Source organism: Ascaphus truei, chromosome 6 (genome assembly GCF_040206685.1).
Source record: "Ascaphus truei isolate aAscTru1 chromosome 6, aAscTru1.hap1, whole genome shotgun sequence".
Taxonomy (NCBI): Eukaryota; Metazoa; Chordata; class Amphibia; order Anura; family Ascaphidae; genus Ascaphus; species Ascaphus truei.
In genome coordinates, this window is record NC_134488.1 from 33,112,858 (window position 1) to 33,130,471 (window position 17,614).

Consider the following 17,614-nt stretch of genomic DNA (forward strand, 5'->3'; position numbering starts at 1 on the left):
ACAAGGTGAGACGGAGGGATCAGGGACAGCAGGATGGGATCACCCAGAGCATGTGACACGGTGAGACGGAGAGATCAGGGACAGTAGGATGGGATCACCCAGAGCATGTGACACAGTGAGACGGAGGGATCAGGGACAGTAGGGTGGGATCACCCAGAGCATGTGACACAGTGAGACGGAGGGATCAGGGACAGTAGGGTGGGATCACCCAGAGCATGTGACTCGGTGAGACGGAGGGATCAGGGACAGTAGGATGGGATCACCCAGAGCATGTGACACAGTGAGACGGAGGGATCAGGGACAGTAGGGTGGCATCACCCAGAGCATGTGACACAGTGAGACGGAGGGATCAGGGACAGTAGGGTGGGATCACCCAGAGCATGTGACACAGTGAGACGGAGGGATCAGGGACAGTAGGGTGGGATCACCCAGAGCATGTGACACGGTGAGACGGAGGGATCAGGGACAGTAGGGTGGGATCACCCAGAGCATGTGACACGGTGAGACGGAGGGATCAGGGACAGCAAGATGGGATCACCCAGAGCATGTGACAAGGTGAGACGGAGGGATCAGGGACAGTAAGATGGGATCACCCGGAGCATGTGACACGGTGAGACGGAGGGATCAGGGACAGCAGGATGGGATCCCCCAGAGCATGTGACACGGTGAGACGGAGAGATCAGGGACAGCAGGATGGGATCACCCAGAGCATGTGACACGGTCAGACGGAGAGATCAGGGACAGTAGGGTGGGATCACCCAGAGCAGGTGACAAGGTGAGATGGAGGGGGACAGTAAGATGGGATCACCCAGAGCATGTGACAAGGTCAGACGGAGGGATCAGGGACAGCAGGACACAGACGGGATAGTGACGGAGAGGACATGCAGTGCTGTAACTCCTTCTGTCCCAGACGCCTCACTCGGCTCTGGCCCATCTGACACTGAATGTGGTGACATGTTCGAGGCGTGTCCTGATTTATGTGTTTCTTGTCATAGGTTGTCCAGCAACTCCCTATCTGAGCAGCTCTCCGATGACACTCAGGTCCGTACCGGCCCATACACAGCCCCACTGTAATATATTCCTCTTCTCTCCAGACAACTGCACCTCCCCCCCTCCCCCCCCCCCTCGCCATCCTGATAGGGGTATCTACCTCTCAGTCATCCCTGTGGCTCCATTGCATGTTACATATGACACTACACGCTGCCGGACACACGTCCCCTCCCCTCTTGTCACAGGTGCCATGACTTATGTTGTAATCTCGTTTCTGCTTTAGGAAGAGGACAGCTTCGAGGAGGATGAGGAAGGTGACACCCTCTGTCTGCCACTCTTCTCCCCCTCCTGTCCGTGACACCTCATCTGACCTTGTGACATTACTGACACACCCCATGTCTCTGTCTCCCGGTGATGACACCCCCCTTAATGTCCCTGTCTCCCGGTGACGACACCCCATGTCTCTGTCTCCCGGTGACGACACCCCATGTCTCTGTCTCCCGGTGACGACACCCCCCTTAATGTCCCTGTCTCCCGGTGACGACACCCCATGTCTCTGTCTCCCGGTGACGACACCCCCCCTTAATGTCCCTGTCTCCCGGTGACGACACCCCCCTTAATGTCCCTGTCTCCTGGTGACGACACCCCCCTTAATGTCCCTGTCTCCTGGTGACGACACCCCCCTTAATGTCCCTGTCTCCTGGTGACGACACCCCCCTTAATGTCCCTGTCTCCCGGTGACGACACCCCCCTTAATGTCCCTGTCTCCTGGTGACGACACCCCCCTTAATGTCCCTGTCTCCCGGTGACGACACCCCCCTTAATGTCCCTTTCTCCTGGTGACGACACCCCCCTTAATGTCCCTGTCTCCCGGTGACGACACCCCCCTTAATGTCCCTTTCTCCTGGTGACGACACCCCCCTTAATGTCCCTGTCTCCCGGTGACGACACCCCCCTTAATGTCCCTTTCTCCTGGTGACGACACCCCCCTTAATGTCCCTTTCTCCTGGTGACGACACCCCCCTTAATGTCCCTGTCTCCCGGTGACGACACCCCCTTAATGTCCCTGTTCATCTGTGACACCTTGTCACCCTTGTCACTCTGTGTCCCTGCAGACGTTAGTCCTGTACGCCATCGCATCCCAAGTGTGGGGGAGCAGGGTATGGAAGAGATCTCCCTGTCACCTGTCACCGGGGAGGTGAGTGAGGGGCAGAGGCCATGTGTGGTTTAGCCGTTGGGAGCAGCCTGGTCTGTCCATGCCACTGACGGGCAGCGGGTTGAGGAACACTTGTCCCTGTGGTGGGTGTGACACGTTTCAGTGACTGACCCATTTGTTCCTCCGTTTCAGTGACTGACCCATTTGTTCCTCCAGGGGGGCAGTGCGGATCAGAACTGTGCTCTGGAGTTGGATGGACACAGGATCCTCACGCATAGCCCCTCAGTGCCAACCCTGGGCTCTAAATCTGTGAGCAACTGCACCTGCTGTCGCCGTGTGCCCCTCGCCCGCTGTCGCCGTGTGCCCCTCGCCCGCTGTCGCCGTGTGCCCCTCGCCCGCTGTCGCCGTGTGCCCCTCGCCCGCTGTCGCCGTGTGCCCCTCGCCCGATGTCGCCGTGTGTCCCTCGCCCGCTGTCGCCGTGTGCCCCTCGCCCGCTGTCGCTGTGTGCCCTTCGCCCGCTGTCGCCGTGTGCCCCTCGCCCGCTGTCGCCGTGTGCCCCTCGCCCGCTGTCGCCGTGTGCCCCTCGCCCGCTGTCGCCGTGTGCCCCTCGCCCGCTGTCGCCGTGTGCCCCTCGCCCGCTGTCGCCGTGTGCCCCTCGCCCGCTGTCGCCGTGTGCCCCTCGCCCGCTGTCGCCGTGTGCCCCTCGCCCGCTGTCGCCGTGTGCCCCTCGCCCGCTGTCGCCGTGTGCCCCTCGCCCGCTGTCGCCGTGTGCCCCTCGCCCGCTGTCGCCGTGTGCCCCTCGCCCGCTGTCGCCGTGTGCCCCTCGCCCGCTGTCGCCGTGTGCCCCTCGCCCGCTGTCGCCGTGTGCCCCTCGCCCGCTGTCGCCGTGTGCCCCTCGCCCGCTGTCGCCGTGTGCCCCTCGCCCGCTGTCGCTGTGTGCCCCTCGCCCTAGCACATAATGAGCCTGCGATAGGGAAAGTGTAGGACTCTAACGCGTTTCGCGCAACTGGGCACGTGAGCAAAGATGTTTCTCTACTGTGTTACTGTGTCTGCTGTCACTGTGTGTTATTGTGTCACTGTCATTGCGCCTACTGTCACTGTGTCACTGTGCCTAACGGTGTGAAACGCGTTCCGGTACCTGCGCTGTTATGTGTTTTTTGGTTAATTAAAAACTTTTTTTTATCTCTATTCGCGCCTCGCTGCTAATTTGTCACTGTGTCACTGTGTCACTGTGTCACTGTGCCTTCTGTGCTGTTTATTAATGTGTCACTGCACACCCTGTCACTGTGCATCAATGTGCCGTCTGTGCTGTTTATTAATGTCACTGCACGCCCTGTCACTGTGTCACTGTGCCTTCTGTGCTGTTACTTGCTGTCACTGCACCCGCTCTCACTGCGTCACTGCACCTGCTGTCACTGCACCTGCTGTCACTGCACCTGCTGTCACTGCACCTGCTGTCACTGCACCCGCTCTCACTGTATCACTCTCCCCTATGACCCCTGGGTCCTTGTCACCCTGATCTCCCCCCCCCCCCAGCTCTCTGGCAGTATGATGAGTCTCTTCAGTACGGGGGAGGTGAAGTCTCTGGAAGTTCAGGGCTGGATCCAGTTCTCTCTTCAGTACGACTCCCCCAGAAAGGAACTGAGGGTCCTGGTCATACAGTGCCGGGACCTGACCGCAGCCCACAACCAGCGCTCCAACCCGTGAGTGAGGAGGGGGGAGGGGACCTCGCTGGGGGGGGGGGGAGTGACAGAGCGGTAGGGGGTGGCAGTCTCAAGCAATTGGCAAATGTAAACATGTCTTCTTTCTTATCTCTCAATCCATGACACATTCTCTCTCTCCCTCCCACGCCCCATTTCACCCCCCATTTCTCCTTTCTTGCTCTTTTCTCCCCCTAACCCAGCTATGTGAAGTGCTATTTGCTCCCTGACAAATCCTCCCAGGGCAAGAGGAAGACGGGAGTGAAGAAGAAGACTTTGGACCCCCTGTTTAATGACACCCTCAAGGTGAGTGCAGAACCCTCCCTCCCCCTCGAACCCTTGCTCATCTCTCAAACCTGCCCCCACACCCAACCCCACCGCTGGCCATCTCCCCTAACCTCTCTGCCCCCCCAAAGAACCCTGCCTGCCCCTCCCCAACGCTCTGTACGCCCCATTCCCTGGGAGGATCTTCTTTATCCCTTTCAACCCTACTGTGCAATAAGGCATCTAAGGATTGGAAGACCTGCAGGCCTCACACAAGAGACCAATCCTAATACCCCCTCTCTCCCCCCCCCCCCCCCCGCCCCTGAGGTGACAGTGACAGTCCCCTCTCTGTGTGACAGTACAAGTTGGAGCAGTCTGAGCTGCAGTGCCGGGTTCTTAATCTGTCTGTCTGGCATCGGGGCCTCCTGGGGAGGAACCTCTTCTTGGGGGAGGTGGAGCTGGATCTGGAGTCCTGGGACTGGAACCAAATTCAGCCGGCCTGGTACAACTTGCAGCCGCGGGTGAGAGAGGCCTTCCCAACACATGATCTACTGCTCTGGATCGTCTGCCTGTCCTGTGCTGATCTATCGCTCTGAATTCTCTATCTGTCCTTGAGTGATCCATCGCTCCAGATCGTCTACCTAGTCTATCGCTTCAGATCATCTATGTGTCCTTTGCAAATGCATGACTCTGGATCATGTGATTAATTCTACTAACCAGCGACTCTGGATCATCTAGTCATCCTTTCCCTCCTCCCTCTCTTCTGCCTTTCCTTAACCTACCCCCTCCTCCTGGTCTCTGAAGTGGGAGGCCGTGTCTGATCTGTGGTGTCTCCCACAGACCCCCCTGTCTCCGGACATCCTGTGCAGACGGGGGAGGCTCAGTTTGGCCATCATGTTCACGTCCCCGGGGGAAGGCGGTGAGTCACTGGGGGGGAGTAGAGGGTGTAATTGCTCCTCACTTCCCTCATTTGCTCCTTCTCGTCCCCTCTCTGTGCCCTACCCCCCCCCCTCTTGTTGCTTTCCAGCCCATCTCTCCTCCCTCCCCTCTCACACCTCTCTTCTCCCCCCCCTCCAACAGGGTCCAGTCTCCCTCCCTTGGGGGAGCTGCACATTTGGGTGAAGGAGGCTCAGCACCTCGTACCTCTCAAGGCCGGAACTGTCAGCTCTTTTGTCAAGTGGTAAGGTGCCTATGTATAGTGACACTAACCATGTCCCCTTCATCTCGCTGTTTCCCCACCCACCGGTCTCTCCCCCTCCCTCCCTTGGTCCCCTCTCCTCCCACCCACTGACTCACGCCCCTCCCCTTTTCTCTCTCCTTCCCCCTCCCCCCGTCTGCACCATGTTTCTCCTCCCCCCCTCCCCCCCGCAGTTGCGTGCTCCCAGATGACAGCCCATCCAGCCACCAGCGCACACGTGTGATGTCCCGAAGCCTGCAGCCCATGTACAATCACACCATGGTATATGACGGGTTCAGAGAGGGGGACCTTGCCGAGGCCTGTGCCGAGTTCACGGTCTGGGACCAGGGGACCCTGTCAAGCCGGCTCCTGGGGGGGTTCGGCTCAGCACCGGCCAAGGTGCGTCACCTGACTCCTCCCTGTGACCTCTGACCTCCCCTTATCACCCCTGACCCCTTACTGGTGACCTTTGGCCATGTCTGTGTCACTCCTAATCCTTCCTGATCTGTTACCTTTGACCTTTCATCCTTCCTCTGCCACATCAAACCTCTTTCCTGTGACTACTGATCCTCCCATGACCACTACGACCTCTAGTCGTTCTTTCGTGACCCCTTGATACTACCTGGGACTCCTTCACATACCCATGTGACCTCTGACCTTCCCTCTCCATTCCTGTGGGTCGTCACATGTTACAGGGAGCAGTCGCGGGGCCTCTGCGTTACAGGGAGCAGTCGCGGGGCCTCCGCGTTACAGGGAGCAGTCGCGGGGCCTCCGCGTTACAGGGACCAGTCGCGGGGCCTCCGCGTTACAGGGAGCAGTCGCGGGGCCTCCGCGTTACAGGGAGCAGTCGCGGGGTCTCCGTGTTACAGGGAGCAGTCGCGGGGTCTCTGTGTTACAGGGAGCAGTCGCGGGGCCTCCGCGTTACAGGGAGCAGTCGCGGGGCCTCTGCGTTACAGGGAGCAGTCGCGGGGCCTCCGCGTTACAGGGAGCAGTCGCGGGGTCTCTGCGTTACAGGGAGCAGTCGCGGGGCCTCTGCGTTACAGGGAGCAGTCGCGGGGCCTCTGCGTTACAGGGAGCAGTCGCGGGGCCTCTGCGTTACAGGGAGCAGTCGCTGGGCCTCTGCGTTACAGGGAGCAGTCGCGGGGCCTCTGCGTTACAGGGAGCAGTCGCGGGGTCTCCGTGTTACAGGGAGCAGTCGCGGGGTCTCCGTGTTACAGGGAGCAGTCGCGGGGCCTCCGCGTTACAGGGAGCAGTCGCGGGGCCTCCGCGTTACAGGGAGCAGTCGCGGGGCCTCCGCGTTACAGGGAGCAGTCGCGGGGCCTCCGCGTTACAGGGAGCAGTCGCGGGGCCTCCGCGTTACAGGGAGCAGTCGCGGGGCCTCCGCGTTACAGGGAGCAGTCGCGGGGTCTCTGCGTTACAGGGAGCAGTCGCGGGGCCTCTGCGTTACAGGGAGCAGTCGCGGGGTCTCTGCGTTACAGGGAGCAGTCGCGGGGCCTCCGCGTTACAGGGAGCAGTCGCGGGGGCTCTGTGTTACAGGGAGCAGTCGCGGGGTCTCCGCGTTACAGGGAGCAGTCGCTGGGCCTCCGTGTTACAGGGAGCAGTCGCGGGGCCTCCGTGTTACAGGGAGCAGTCGCTGGGCCTCTGTGTTACAGGGAGCAGTCGCGGGGCCTCTGTGTTACAGGGAGCAGTCGCGGGGCCTCTGTGTTACAGGGAGCAGTCGCGGGGCCTCTGTGTTACAGGGAGCAGTCGCGGGGCCTCTGTGTTACAGGGAGCAGTCGCGGGGCCTCCGCGTTACAGGGAGCAGTCGCGGGGCCTCCGCGTTACAGGGAGCAGTCGCGGGGCCTCCGCGTTACAGGGAGCAGTCGCGGGGCCTCCGCGTTACAGGGAGCAGTCGCGGGGCCTCCGCGTTACAGGGAGCAGTCGCGGGGCCTCTGCGTTACAGGGAGCAGTCGCGGGGCCTCTGCGTTACAGGGAGCAGTCGCGGGGCCTCTGTGTTACAGGGAGCAGTCGCGGGGCCTCTGTGTTACAGGGAGCAGTCGCGGGGCCTCTGTGTTACAGGGAGCAGTCGCGGGGCCTCTGTGTTACAGGGAGCAGTCGCGGGGCCTCCGCGTTACAGGGAGCAGTCGCGGGGCCTCCGCGTTACAGGGAGCAGTCGCGGGGCCTCTGCGTTACAGGGAGCAGTCGCGGGGTCTCTGCGTTACAGGGAGCAGTCGCGGGGCCTCCGCGTTACAGGGAGCAGTCGCGGGGCCTCCGCGTTACAGGGAGCAGTCGCGGGGTCTCTGCGTTACAGGGAGCAGTCGCGGGGCCTCTGCGTTACAGGGAGCAGTCGCGGGGCCTCTGTGTAACCCCTCCTTTGTAACCCTCAGACTTATGACTATTGCTGAGGTGGGGGCCTGAGTCCCTAGCGATAACTTAATGGGCCACGCATGGTAACGGGTGATGCAACTAGTTTACCTATACACTTCCCGCGCACCGTGTGACCCTGTGCCGAGGTAACGCTGCACGGGTGAGAATCGGTGTCCGTGGTGGAGTAGCTGCCCAATGCTGGATATGTTGGCTGGGGATGCTGCGGCACACCATGGGAGCTGCTTGTGTACCAGTTGCTGCGGGCCTGTACTTCGGGACTGCTGTACTTTTTATAGCCGTTGGGGGTCCCCTCCGACGACTCTGTACTCTCGACCATGTCTGGCGGTCTAGCTCTCTGCTCCGGCTGTCACTCCGAGCACTCTCCGCAATCCTCGACCGAACCGGATAGCAGTCAAATCCGCGCAGATCTGAGTCAACATGGCCGCTCCTCTATTAAAGGCTTCTCTCCCGCTTGGTCCCACCTCTTCCACAGCCGTTATTATTGGCTGCTCTCGTGTCCAATAGTCACATGTCCAGGGCACACTGGAGAGGAACCTGCCGGGGGGCAGTGCTGGTCGCATTGGGACACCTCTTGTGGAGGATGCCGCTCTTTTCCCGGGTCCATGATATGCGATGGTTGCCCTAGCATTCTCCCTCCTTCATACCCCTCGTCCTGATCGGAGTCTTCCTCGCTGCCCTGCCTACAGTGGCTTGGTGGGCTACTGGGACGACCCTGCCCTCGGTTTAGTGGATCACTTCTCCTAGGTTGGCTATTCCTCCTGGAATACTTTCTTTCTCAGGGCATCGCACCAAGTGACCTATAGGCAGGAGACGATTCCTATTCAGGTTCTTTTCTGGCCCTCTTCCTTTTCCGGGCCTTACTCTATATACTGTTAGTCTTTGTAGTTTTTCTATTACCCTATAAGGCTCTGGTTTCCAGCCATTCGATATTTTGTGTGTGCCAGATTTCGGATAAGGACTCTAACCTTTACTGCCCTGATTGGCCCCTATAGCTGCCAATGCGAGCAGTCTGTACGCGTCTTGCAACCGTTCCTTGAGCCTCTGTAAATACTGCATGTCCGTGGTCAGGGATGTGCCATCAGAGGGACTCGCAGCACTGAGCAGACTGTCGCTGCTCCGTAACTGTGCCAGCCTGCTACAGACGCAAGCCTACAGCCTAGGAGATCCTCCGCTGATGACGTCTCTTCCGGGTCGGCCGAGGAGACAGGATGCCTTCCGCCGCAGCCAAAGCCAGGAGAAGTACTCCACTGACGGGAAACCCCAGGGGACGGACACTACTGGCTACATCTGGTGCATAACATTGGCTCCTCCCTCCACCCAAGGACCTAAGAGACTATTAGAAGGAAGGAGCTTATCCCTCACATCAGGCCTACCAGCAGCAGTCCTTCTTTGCAGGCAATCTCTTTGTTTTCTTTATTTCATTCATTGGTGCAATATGGTTTTTAATATATAAAGAATTTACTTTTTGCTATGTCGCGACCCTCCTTTTTCTTTTGAGGGGACACTCAAACACAGATCAGTGGGTCATCGGGCTTCCCTTCCAAACATCAAGCAGTAGGGCGAATGCCCTGTAGTCATTCCGAATGCAGTTACACCCCAGGTGGTGCACATGCTGACTCCATCGTTCCTTCCCTTGAGTATTTAATGTGCCCATCATTTTCAGTAGGGTCCTATTTAATCTCTGGGGTTGAGGACCCCCTGTGGGTGGTAAGGCGTTGTTAATTATTTTATTTTTTATCCCACAAGGGCGCAGTAATTTCTTGATGCATCGACTTTCAAAATCCTGCCCTTAAATCGAAATGTATCCTAGTTGAAAATCCATAATGGACAAAATACTTGTCCCGTAGCGACATCAGTATCTCGTTGATCATTAGTCGGGAATGCTTGAGAATACCGGGGGGGAAAATGGTCTGTGACCACTAGGATATTATTAGTATTTGGTTGTAAGGACAGGAAATCCAGTGGTCCAGTGCTGATATTTATCAATGGTGCGGACCTTGTAGGCAAAGTCTTGGTATGCCCGCACCTCCCACAGTTCTTTCAATATTCAACATCCCGATCCATTCGGGGACAATAGAAACGGTCTTTCATTAATCCCAGCACCTTGTCTGTACGTAGGTGGCCATGATCGTCATGGACAGGACGGAGTACCACCGGCCCACACTTGGAAGGAAGTACCAGTTGCTTAGTTATGGTCTGTTGGGACTTCTTGGCGGCTCTGAACATCACTCCGCTCTTCATCACCAGATTAGACCAGTGCTTTAATAGGAGTTGACTTTCAGGGTGCGGTCTGATGACGGTCCTGACCGATTTCTGGCCCCTTAAGGCCGACCAAATTTTTCTTCAAACCGTAGTCTGTCTGTCTGAGCTTCGGCTAGATCCCGCTGGTTCGGCAGAGGTAACCCCTCCATAGATCTCTCTGCAGGGTGAGAGGATACCAGGGGGGATATCCACAGACTGTTAGGCACTTGGTTTAACGTTGCAGCCGTGATCCGTCTTGCCACATCAATTTGCTTGTGCAATACGCGCACTCCGGCGATGTCTTCCCGTGAGACAGGGCGTCGGCATCCATGTTTTCCTTCCCAGGTCTGTACTTCAGGCTGAAATTGCACGTAGCCGAGGCCGCTCAGCCCCTGTGACCAGTGGCATCCAACTTATCTAATGATAGAGTGTGGGTTGTTGTCTGTGTGCACTACGAAGGTGGCTCCGTACAGATAGTCTTGCAGCTTGTCCACAACGTGACTCACGAATACCCATCAGGGTGCTCCTGATACAGTACTGCTCCTAACCCTTCTATTCTGGTGCCTACAGTAAATGCCGCACATAGGGTTTTTGTAGATCAGCAGTGAGATGGGCCTTTATAGCTTGGAAAGCCTCTTCGCACTTAGCAGTCCTATCTACAAAGGGTTTGTTCATTTTGAAAGTCTTGACTGGAGTCTCCAGCAGCCGTACTGCGTCCTCTGGGTGGCGTGTAGCCTTTGGTTAATTTTCGTCAGCGGCTGTATTATGGCTGATAAATTGTTCTCGAACCGTCTGTAATATCCGCAGAACCCAGAAAAGATCACAATTCTGTCAGTTGTTTGGATTTATTGATTACATGTAAACTCAATAAACTCAATCCTTTCCCCCCCCCCACTCCCCCCCCTTTACTTCTGGAGAGCCGGCTGCCTTCTAATCCTTGACATTATTCCTCATGGGATTTAGCACAGGATTGGACCCCTGTCAGTGGGTGGCTTGTCCCGAAGAGGAAGTGGGTACTTCAGGGAACATCTCATTACAGAACTGTTCCCCACTCTGGCTTGGAATTCTCGGGCCTTATCTCCTATAGTGTGTGCAGTCACATTGCTCTGGGGCTCCCGCAGGTAAACACCCCACAGTAACACCCACATCTCCGGGTCCCTTCTCACAATATTATCGGGTCAATATCGTCCTCTCACACGCAATACATATGCTGTCTTAGTATTGTAGCACGCCATTTGTTCCTGAATTTGGGCCCATCCCCACAGGGCTCCCGCACCGAGGACTCCCCTTGATACTCGCATCATCAGTTGTATGTGGGACCGGTAGACTAAGCGCCTTATTACAGTGTAGGCCATTCCATGCGCACCAATCTCGTAATGTCCGCACTTGTTGTGAGGTATAACAATGTCGGCAGGGGCCACTGTAGGGCGATTGTTCTAGCGACTCCTGTAGCCATGCTGATTGTACAATGGGGGAGACTCTTATATATAGTGTGTTTTACACTAATGAAATCAAGAAGTTGTAATCTCAGCAGCGCCTCTTCTGTAACCCTCAGACTTTTGACTATTGCTGGCGTGGGGGCCCCGAGTCCCTAGCAATAACTTAATGGGCCAAGCGTGGTATACAGTCAGACAGCAAGAAGAATATGGACACGGTATACGGGTGATACAACTAGTTTACTTATACACTTAACTCGTGCACCTTGTGACCCCCTTCCAGGGATCACTACACAGTATACAAATACAACACAATCCCCAAATAACGCTGTGTGAGTCAGTGGTGTATTAGCCACCAAATCCTGGCCACGTTGGCTTGGGATGCTGCCGGCACTCTGTGGGAGCTTGGTACAGCTGTGCGCTGAAGCTGTTGAGGTCCCCTCCGCCGATGCTGTACTCTTAACCACGTCTGGCTCTCTGCTCCTGCTGCCACGTGCAAAAGTGCACGCTGCAATCCTCGACCGAACCGGAAATCAGATCTGCGCGGACCTGACTGCTATCAGCTTGGCCGCACCCTCTTCTAAAGGCTTCTCTCCCTCTTTTTCACTCCTCTTCTACAGCCGTTATTATTGGCTGCTCTCATGTCCAATAGTCACATGGCCAGAGCACCTTGGAGAGTAACCTGCCAGGGGGCAGTGTGAGAACTCATCACACAGGGAGCAGTCACAGAGGGGTCTCTGTCAGGGGGAGCAGTTTGGGGGGGGGGGAGAGGTGTCTGTGTTACGTGGAGCAGTCATGATGTCTCTATTATGGGCTCTCTCTGTTACAGGGAGCAGTTATGGGGTTCCTGTCTCCTGGATGGATTCTACAGAAGAAGAGAAGAGTTTCTGGGGGTCGGTGATAAAAAGAGCTGGGAACTGGACAGAGGTTGTACTACCGCTGAGACAGAACTTGACCCCACGCTGACCCCCAGAGAGAACCTGACCTGAGAGAGAAACCCTGACACCACACTGACCCCAGAGAGAGAACCTGACCCCAGAAAGAACCCCTGACCCTGCGCTGACCTCAAGAGTCGGAATGTGACCCGCTGTAACTCCAACATGCATCCTGATCACTGAGACACCTAGTGACCCCACAGACTCAGACATTTACACTACATCCCGCTGGGACAGATGTACCACCGCACCAACAATAAACACCAGCACTGTCCGTGTGAAAATTATTAGGTTACATGATGCACAGGGGACAAAAACAAAAAACATTATAAGGGACGTTTATATGGGGGCGATCGGAAGAGTTACAGGGAACCGTTATATGGAGAGATAGGAGTTATATGGAGAGATATGAGTTATAGGGAGAGGTTATATAGATAGGAGGAGTTATAGGGAGCGGTTATATAGAGAGATAGGAGGAGTTATAGGGAGAGGTTATATGGAGAGATAGGAGGAGTTACAGGGAGAGGTTATATGGAGAGATAGGAGGAGTTATAGGGAGAGGTTATATAGAGAGATAGGAGGAGTTATAGGGAGAGGTTATATAGAGAGATAGGAGGAGTTATAGGGAGAGGTTACATGAGAGATAGGAGGAGTTATAGGGAGCGGTTATATGGAGAGATAGGAGGAGTTATAGGGAGAGGTTATATAGAGAGATAGGAGGAGTTATAGGGAGCGGTTATATGGAGAGATAGGAGGGGTTATAGGGAGAGGTTATACGAGAGATAGGAGGAGTTGTAGGGAGCGGTTATATGAAGAGATAGAAGGGGTTATATGGAAAGGTTATATGGAGAGATAGGAGGGGTTATATGGAGAGATAGGAGGGGTTATATGGAGAGATAGGAGGGGTTATATGGAGAGGTTATATGGAGAGATAGGAGGGGTTATATGGAGAGGTTATATGGAGAGATAGGAGGGGTTATATGGAGAGATGGGAGGAGTTATAGGGAGAGGTTATATGGAGAGATAGGAGGAGTTATAGGGAGCGGTTATATGGAGAGATAGGAGGAGTTATGGGGAGAGGTTATATGGAGAGATAGGAGGAGTTATAGGGAGCGGTTATATGGAGAGATAGGAGGAGTTATAGGGAGAGATTATATGGAGAGATAGGAGGAGTTATAGGGAGAGATAGGAGTTATAGGGAGCGGTTATATGGAGAGATAGGAGGAGTTATAGGGAGAGATAGGAGTTATAGGGAGCGGTTATATGGAGAGATAGGAGGAGTTATAGGGAGAGATAGGAGGAGTTATACAGAGCAGTTTTATGGGGCAGTTATTTGTATACAAATATATAATTTCGAGCAATAGGTCACCGGTCCCTCTGGCATTGATCCATTTCCTGGAGTGACCCCCTTCTCCCTGTGAGGCGCAGTCTGTGTGGGGGGGGGGGGGGAGTTCAGGGGATCACAGGATTCAGCGTATCTGTTGGGGTCTTTACTGAGGCGTCTCCTCCCTGTGGGGGAAGAATAAAAGAGTGCAATGATTATATGGGGCGAGATATATAGATATATATATTTCTAAAAGGTGATATTATATGGGATTATGTAGGAAAGGTCATTAAACAGGGGTGGCAGTATATGGTGATATATTGGGGTTCAATTAAATGTGGGTGATATTAAATGATGTCATTATATGTGTAGCTATGAAGGGGGTGAGTTTACAGGAGGAGTTATTGTATGGAGGGTTATTAAATGGGGGGCGGGGGGTCTTACATAGTCTCGTAGCCTCTCTCCGCTCCCTGCAGACCCCTCAGGACAAAGTAGCCGATGACCTGCAGAATTATCACGAGGACCCCTCCTCCAATGAAGCTGCCCGTGTGGAAGACAGGGTGTGAAGGGCCAGGGGGGGCAGGGGCATCTGAGGAGAGAGAGGGGCTGCTACTGACAGAGGTAATGCTCAGGCCCAGATACACCAAGGGGTGCAAAGCTTTAGTGCGTCTCAGCTCCTATTCATATGAATGGGAGAGAGACTGCTGGATGAAGAGACAGACTCATAAAGAGACAGCTACATAAGAGCAAAGTATGCGAGATAGACTCGTACAGAGAGACACACAGACTAATACAGGAAGACCGCCTCATACAGAGAGACACACAGACTAATACAGGAAGACCGCCTCACACAGAGAGACACACAGACTAATACAGGAAGACCGCCTCATACAGAGAGACACAGACTAATACAGGAAGACCGCCTCATACAGAGAGACACACAGACTAATACAGGAAGACCGCCTCATACAGAGAGACACACAGACTAATACAGGAAGACCGCCTCACACAGAGAGACACACAGACTAATACAGGAAGACCGCCTCATACAGAGAGACACACAGACTAATACAGGAAGACCGCCTCATACAGAGAGACACACAGACTAATACAGGAAGACCGCCTCATACAGAGAGACACAGACTAATACAGGAAGACCGCCTCACACAGAGAGACACACAGACTAATACAGGAAGACCGCCTCACACAGAGAGACACACAGACTAATACAGGAAGACCGCCTCACACAGAGAGACACACAGACTAATACAGGAAGACCGCCTCATACAGAGAGACACACAGACTAATACAGGAAGACCGCCTCATACAGAGAGACACACAGACTAATACAGGAAGACCGCCTCATACAGAGAGAGACACAGACTAATACAGGAAGACCGCCTCACACAGAGAGAGACACCGACTAATACAGGAAGACCGCCTCATACAGAGAGACACACAGACTAATACAGGAAGACCGCCTCATACAGAGAGACACACAGACTAATACAGGAAGACCGCCTCACACAGAGAGACACACAGACTAATACAGGAAGACCGCCTCACACAGAGAGAGACACCGACTAATACAGGAAGACCGCCTCATACAGAGAGACACACAGACTAATACAGGAAGACCGCCTCATACAGAGAGAGACACCGACTAATACAGGAAGACCGCCTCATACAGAGAGAGACACCGACTAATACAGGAAGACCGCCTCATACAGAGAGACACACAGACTAATACAGGAAGACCGCCTCATACAGAGAGACACACAGACTAATACAGGAAGACCGCCTCACACAGAGAGAGACACCGACTAATACAGGAAGACCGCCTCATACAGAGAGACACACAGACTAATACAGGAAGACCGCCTCATACAGAGAGACACACAGACTAATACAGGAAGACCGCCTCATACAGAGAGACACACAGACTAATACAGGAAGACCGCCTCACACAGAGAGACACAGACTAATACAGGAAGACCGCCTCATACAGAGAGAGACACACAGACTAATACAGGAAGACCGCCTCACACAGAGAGACACACAGACTAATACAGGAAGACCGCCTCACACAGAGAGACACACAGACTAATACAGGAAGACCGCCTCATACAGAGAGACACACAGACTAATACAGGAAGACCGCCTCATACAGAGAGACACAGACTAATACAGGAAGACCGCCTCATACAGAGAGACACACAGACTAATACAGGAAGACCGCCTCATACAGAGAGACACACAGACTAATACAGGAAGACCGCCTCATACAGAGAGAGACACAGACTAATACAGGAAGACCGCCTCATACAGAGAGACACACAGACTAATACAGGAAGACCGCCTCATACAGAGAGACACAGACTAATACAGGAAGACCGCCTCATACAGAGAGACACACAGACTAATACAGGAAGACCGCCTCATACAGAGAGACACACAGACTAATACAGGAAGACCGCCTCATACAGAGAGACACACAGACTAATACAGGAAGACCGCCTCATACAGAGAGACACACAGACTAATACAGGAAGACCGCCTCATACAGAGAGAGACACAGACTAATACAGGAAGACCGCCTCACACAGAGAGACACACAGACTAATACAGGAAGACCGCCTCATACAGAGAGACACACAGACTAATACAGGAAGACCGCCTCACACAGAGAGACACACAGACTAATACAGGAAGACCGCCTCATACAGAGAGACACACAGACTAATACAGGAAGACCGCCTCATACAGAGAGACACACAGACTAATACAGGAAGACCGCCTCATACAGAGAGACACACAGACTAATACAGGAAGACCGCCTCATACAGAGAGACACACAGACTAATACAGGAAGACCGCCTCATACAGAGAGACACACAGACTAATACAGGAAGACCGCCTCATACAGAGAGACACACAGACTAATACAGGAAGACCGCCTCATACAGAGAGACACACAGACTAATACAGGAAGACCGCCTCATACAGAGAGAGACACAGACTAATACAGGAAGACCGCCTCATACAGAGAGAGACACAGACTAATACAGGAAGACCGCCTCATACAGAGAGACACACAGACTAATACAGGAAGACCGCCTCATACAGAGAGACACACAGACTAATACAGGAAGACCGCCTCATACAGAGAGACACACAGACTAATACAGGAAGACCGCCTCATACAGAGAGACACACAGACTAATACAGGAAGACCGCCTCATACAGAGAGACACACAGACTAATACAGGAAGACCGCCTCATACAGAGAGACACACAGACTAATACAGGAAGACCGCCTCATACAGAGAGAGACACAGACTAATACAGGAAGACCGCCTCACACAGAGAGACACACAGACTAATACAGGAAGACCGCCTCACACAGAGAGATACACAGACTAATACAGGAAGACCGCCTCACACAGAGAGACACACAGACTAATACAGGAAGACCGCCTCACACAGAGAGACACACAGACTAATACAGGAAGACCGCCTCATACAGAGAGACACACAGACTAATACAGGAAGACCGCCTCATACAGAGAGACACACAGACTAATACAGGAAGACCGCCTCACACAGAGAGATACACAGACTAATACAGGAAGACCGCCTCACACAGAGAGACACACAGACTAATACAGGAAGACCGCCTCACACAGAGAGACACACAGACTAATACAGGAAGACCGCCTCATACAGAGAGACACACAGACTAATACAGGAAGACCGCCTCACACAGAGAGACACACAGACTAATACAGGAAGACCGCCTCATACAGAGAGACACACAGACTAATACAGGAAGACCGCCTCATACAGAGAGAGACACCGACTAATACAGGAAGACCGCCTCATACAGAGAGACACACAGACTAATACAGGAAGACCGCCTCACACAGAGAGACACACAGACTAATACAGGAAGACCGCCTCATACAGAGAGACACACAGACTAATACAGGAAGACCGCCTCATACAGAGAGACACACAGACTAAT

At 54.3% G+C, this 17,614-nt stretch overlaps 1 protein-coding gene across 1 annotated transcript; it reads left to right on the forward strand.

Annotated features, from left to right (window-relative positions):
• Nucleotides 1-998: 998 nt before the first annotated feature.
• On the forward strand, nucleotides 999-12,540 carry SYTL1 (synaptotagmin like 1). Its single transcript, XM_075603895.1, is given in 12 exon segments — nucleotides 999-1,041; nucleotides 1,274-1,304; nucleotides 2,106-2,188; nucleotides 2,363-2,455; nucleotides 3,683-3,849; nucleotides 4,050-4,152; nucleotides 4,470-4,631; nucleotides 4,951-5,029; nucleotides 5,191-5,290; nucleotides 5,482-5,663; nucleotides 5,666-5,686; nucleotides 12,161-12,540. Coding segments are annotated over 10 exon segments (1,080 nt in total). The 5' UTR covers nucleotides 999-1,041; nucleotides 1,274-1,304; nucleotides 2,106-2,152; the 3' UTR covers nucleotides 12,298-12,540.
• Nucleotides 12,541-17,614: the final 5,074 nt, after the last annotated feature.